This window comes from Miniopterus schreibersii, assembly GCF_964146895.1.
Source record: "Miniopterus schreibersii genome assembly, chromosome: 11".
In the NCBI taxonomy this organism is placed as follows: domain Eukaryota; kingdom Metazoa; phylum Chordata; class Mammalia; order Chiroptera; family Miniopteridae; genus Miniopterus; species Miniopterus schreibersii.
Window position 1 is genome coordinate 1,622,289 of NC_138111.1, and position 2,767 is coordinate 1,625,055.

At 70.1% G+C, this 2,767-nt stretch overlaps 1 protein-coding gene across 1 annotated transcript; it reads right to left on the bottom strand.

The window, feature by feature from the left end:
- Window positions 1-938: 938 nt before the first annotated feature.
- Window positions 939-2,414, bottom strand: IER5L (immediate early response 5 like). The gene has a single exon (XM_081151866.1). The coding sequence runs from the start codon at window positions 2,316-2,318 to the stop codon at window positions 1,095-1,097; it is 1,224 nt and encodes a 407-aa protein (XP_081007992.1). The 5' UTR covers window positions 2,319-2,414; the 3' UTR covers window positions 939-1,094.
- Between the last annotated feature and the right edge of the window lie 353 nt (window positions 2,415-2,767).

Below are 2,767 nucleotides of genomic sequence, written 5' to 3' on the forward strand. Positions count from 1 at the left end.
TAAATGAAACAAGATCTATCGAGCTGAAGACGCACAGGACGGGGTGCTCACGGGCGCGAACAATGCTGGTTCCCTGAAACGCGACCGCCCGCGGGCCGAGCCGCGAGAGCGCAACTTGGAAGCACGCGCACGAACACGGCCGGCCGGGAACTTGGTGAAAAGTCTGCGACGCAGGCGGCGGCCCCGCCCCGCCCCCGCCTCCCCGCGGGCCGCCCGCGGGCCAGGTGGAGGAATCGACTTCCTTTTTTGTTTCGCGAGGCCCGCAGTGCTGGGCATGATGGGAAATGTAGTCCGCGGTGCCCGCCCCCCGCCCCGTCCCCAAACAGTGTCCGAGAGTGTCGGGGTGTCCGGCGCCACCCCCGAGTCCTGGAGAGGGGTGGAGGAGGGGCACAGAGCGGAGCCAGAGGGGCGGGGAGAGGAGGGGTTCAAGACACCCGCCGGGAAGGGAAAAAAAAAAAAAAAAAGGAAAAAAAAAAAAAGTTGAACTGTTTTCATTTCTGCCTTCTCATTTCGCGAACTTTGGAGGCCGCCCCCAGAGAGGAAATGTGACCCAAACGTCCCTCTCGGAGATAGAGTTTGCCTTTGTTTTTGCGGAGGATTTCACAAGGCCCGTTCCGCGCCCCGTGGAGGGGGCTCGGGAGGACCGAGCGCCCGGCTTCCTGGGTCTGACAACCGACGGGGGTGGGCGTCCCGGGCCCCGCGCCCTCCAGCGCTGCGCCCCCGGCGCGCCCGGCCTCGCCCCCGGCTGCCCCGCACCGCCTCCGGGCAACAGCCCTCCCTCACGTGGCTGGCTCCTCGCGCAACACCACCGCAATCGCTACAATACGAAGAAAAAAACAAGAGTCGGGGAAACACAAAGCAGACTTAAATAGGCGCTTTTTCTCTCTGTAAAAATAAAGTCCGAGGTCTTAGATTTCTTCTTTTTTTATTTTACAATTTATAAAACATTAGCCGCCTTCCCCTGCTCGCCCCCCAGCTCGGCCCCGCGCCGGGGGTCGGGCACCCGGTGCCTTCCCTCGGCTCGCCCCTCGGCCGAGTCTTTTGTCTGGCCCCCAGCCCCGCGGGTCCCCGGGTCCCCGTGCCCTCGGGGGTCCCTAGAAGGCGACAATGGCTCGAGTCCAGGCGCCGAGGCTGGCGAGCGCCTGCTTGGCGCACAGCTGCCCGTTGAGCGGCGGCGGCTGCTCCGAGGAGTCCGGCTGTCGGCTCACCAGCCCCGAGAAGCCTGAGCCAAAGATGGAGATCAAGTTTGAGATGTTGGACGCGTCCGGGGACGAGTCCGGGCAGAAGTCCTCGAAGCGGGCGCGCTTGCAGGGGGCGAACAGCGCGCCCCCGGGGGGCTCGGCTCCCAGGTCGCCAGGGTCCTCCTCCTCCTCGTTCTCCCCTTCCTGGCCGGGGTAATACTTGCGCTTGCAGCCGGCGGCGGACGCCAGGCCCGGTCCTGGGGCGCCCTGGCCACAGCACGGGCAGTGGGCGGAGGCGCAGCAGTCCTGGTGCAAGTAGCCGTTCTCCACCGTGGTCACCACGTGAGTGTCCAGGTCCAGCACGGTGGTCTGGCTGCTGCAGTGCACGCCGAAGTCCGAGGGGGCCGGGTACGCGCCCCGGTAGAAGCCGGGGGAGGAGGCGGGGGCCGGGGAGGCGGGAGGAGAGGCGGCGGCGGCAGCCTGAGGGGCGGCCCCTGGGGGCGCGGAGGGCGCGGAGCAGGCGGCCGAGGCGCGAGGGTCCCGCGGGCAGAGCGCAGTGGGCGCGGGCGGCGGGAGAGGCGCAGGACTCGGCTGCAGCGGCTCCAAGGGCTGCCCGCGGTGGGGCGCGCCGTGCGGCGGCTGGAGCGCGGCGCACCCGGGCAGCTCCGAGAGCGCCCCCGCGCCGCCCGCGGGCGCCCCGGCCGCCGCCGCCACCGCGCAGCCCCTGGGTGCCGGGTGCTGGTGCTGGTGCAGCTGCTGCTGGAGGTGCAGCTGGTGGAGCTGGTGAAGGTGGTGCAGCTGGTGCCGGGCGGCCGGCTCGCGCGCCTCCGCGTCCCCGCCGCCACCAAGTTGGAGCGGGCCGAAGTCGGCCGCGCTGGCCGGCATGCCCGGCGCCGCGTACGCGAGGTGCTGGTGCTGGTGCTGGTGGTGGGGCGGCTGCTGCTGCTGCTGCTGCTGCTGCTGGCGCCGGTAGAGCTCGGCGTAGCGCTCGCTCAGGTAGAGCTGGCGCGCGTTGCGGAGCACGTAGGATACCAGGAGGTTCTTGTGCAGCTTGATGCCGCCGCGCTGGGTCCGGGAGCTGTGGATCTTGCGCAGGGAGATGCTGATCAGGCTCTGGGCGTCCAGGGCGCACTCCATGCTCCCGCGGAGACGGCGGCGGCGGAGCAGCCGCGGCCGCTGCTGCTGCTAATGCTGCTGCTGTTTCGGCCTCCAGCCGGCCGCCGGGGCGCACCGGGCAGGGGACGCGGAGCCCGGGTCCGCGGGTCGGCTGCGCTCCGAGAGGAGCCGCCACCACGCGCCGCGCGCCAACCGCAGGACCGTGCTCCCCAGACGGCGCCAAAGCAATGAGCCTCCGCCGCCCCGGCCCCAGCTATTTAGCCTGGCGTCCGGGCTCCGCCCCGCGCCCGGCGAGCCAATGGGGGCGCCCAGAGCCTCCCGAGTGACAGGCGCCGCCCGCCCCGGGGCCACGCGGCGGGCCAATCAGACCAAGGCGGTTCCTTTGTGCTATTCAAATACCGAACGGACCCGGGGCTTCTGAAGCCGCCGCTGCCTCGAATGTTCTCCTGGGGCCGCCGCGCTGCGCGGGG

What these genes read in the sequence shown, in the direction of transcription:
- IER5L (XM_081151866.1), bottom strand. Translation starts at nt 2,318, where the DNA reads ATGGAGTGCGCCCTGGACGCCCAGAGCCTGATCAGCATCTCCCTGCGC.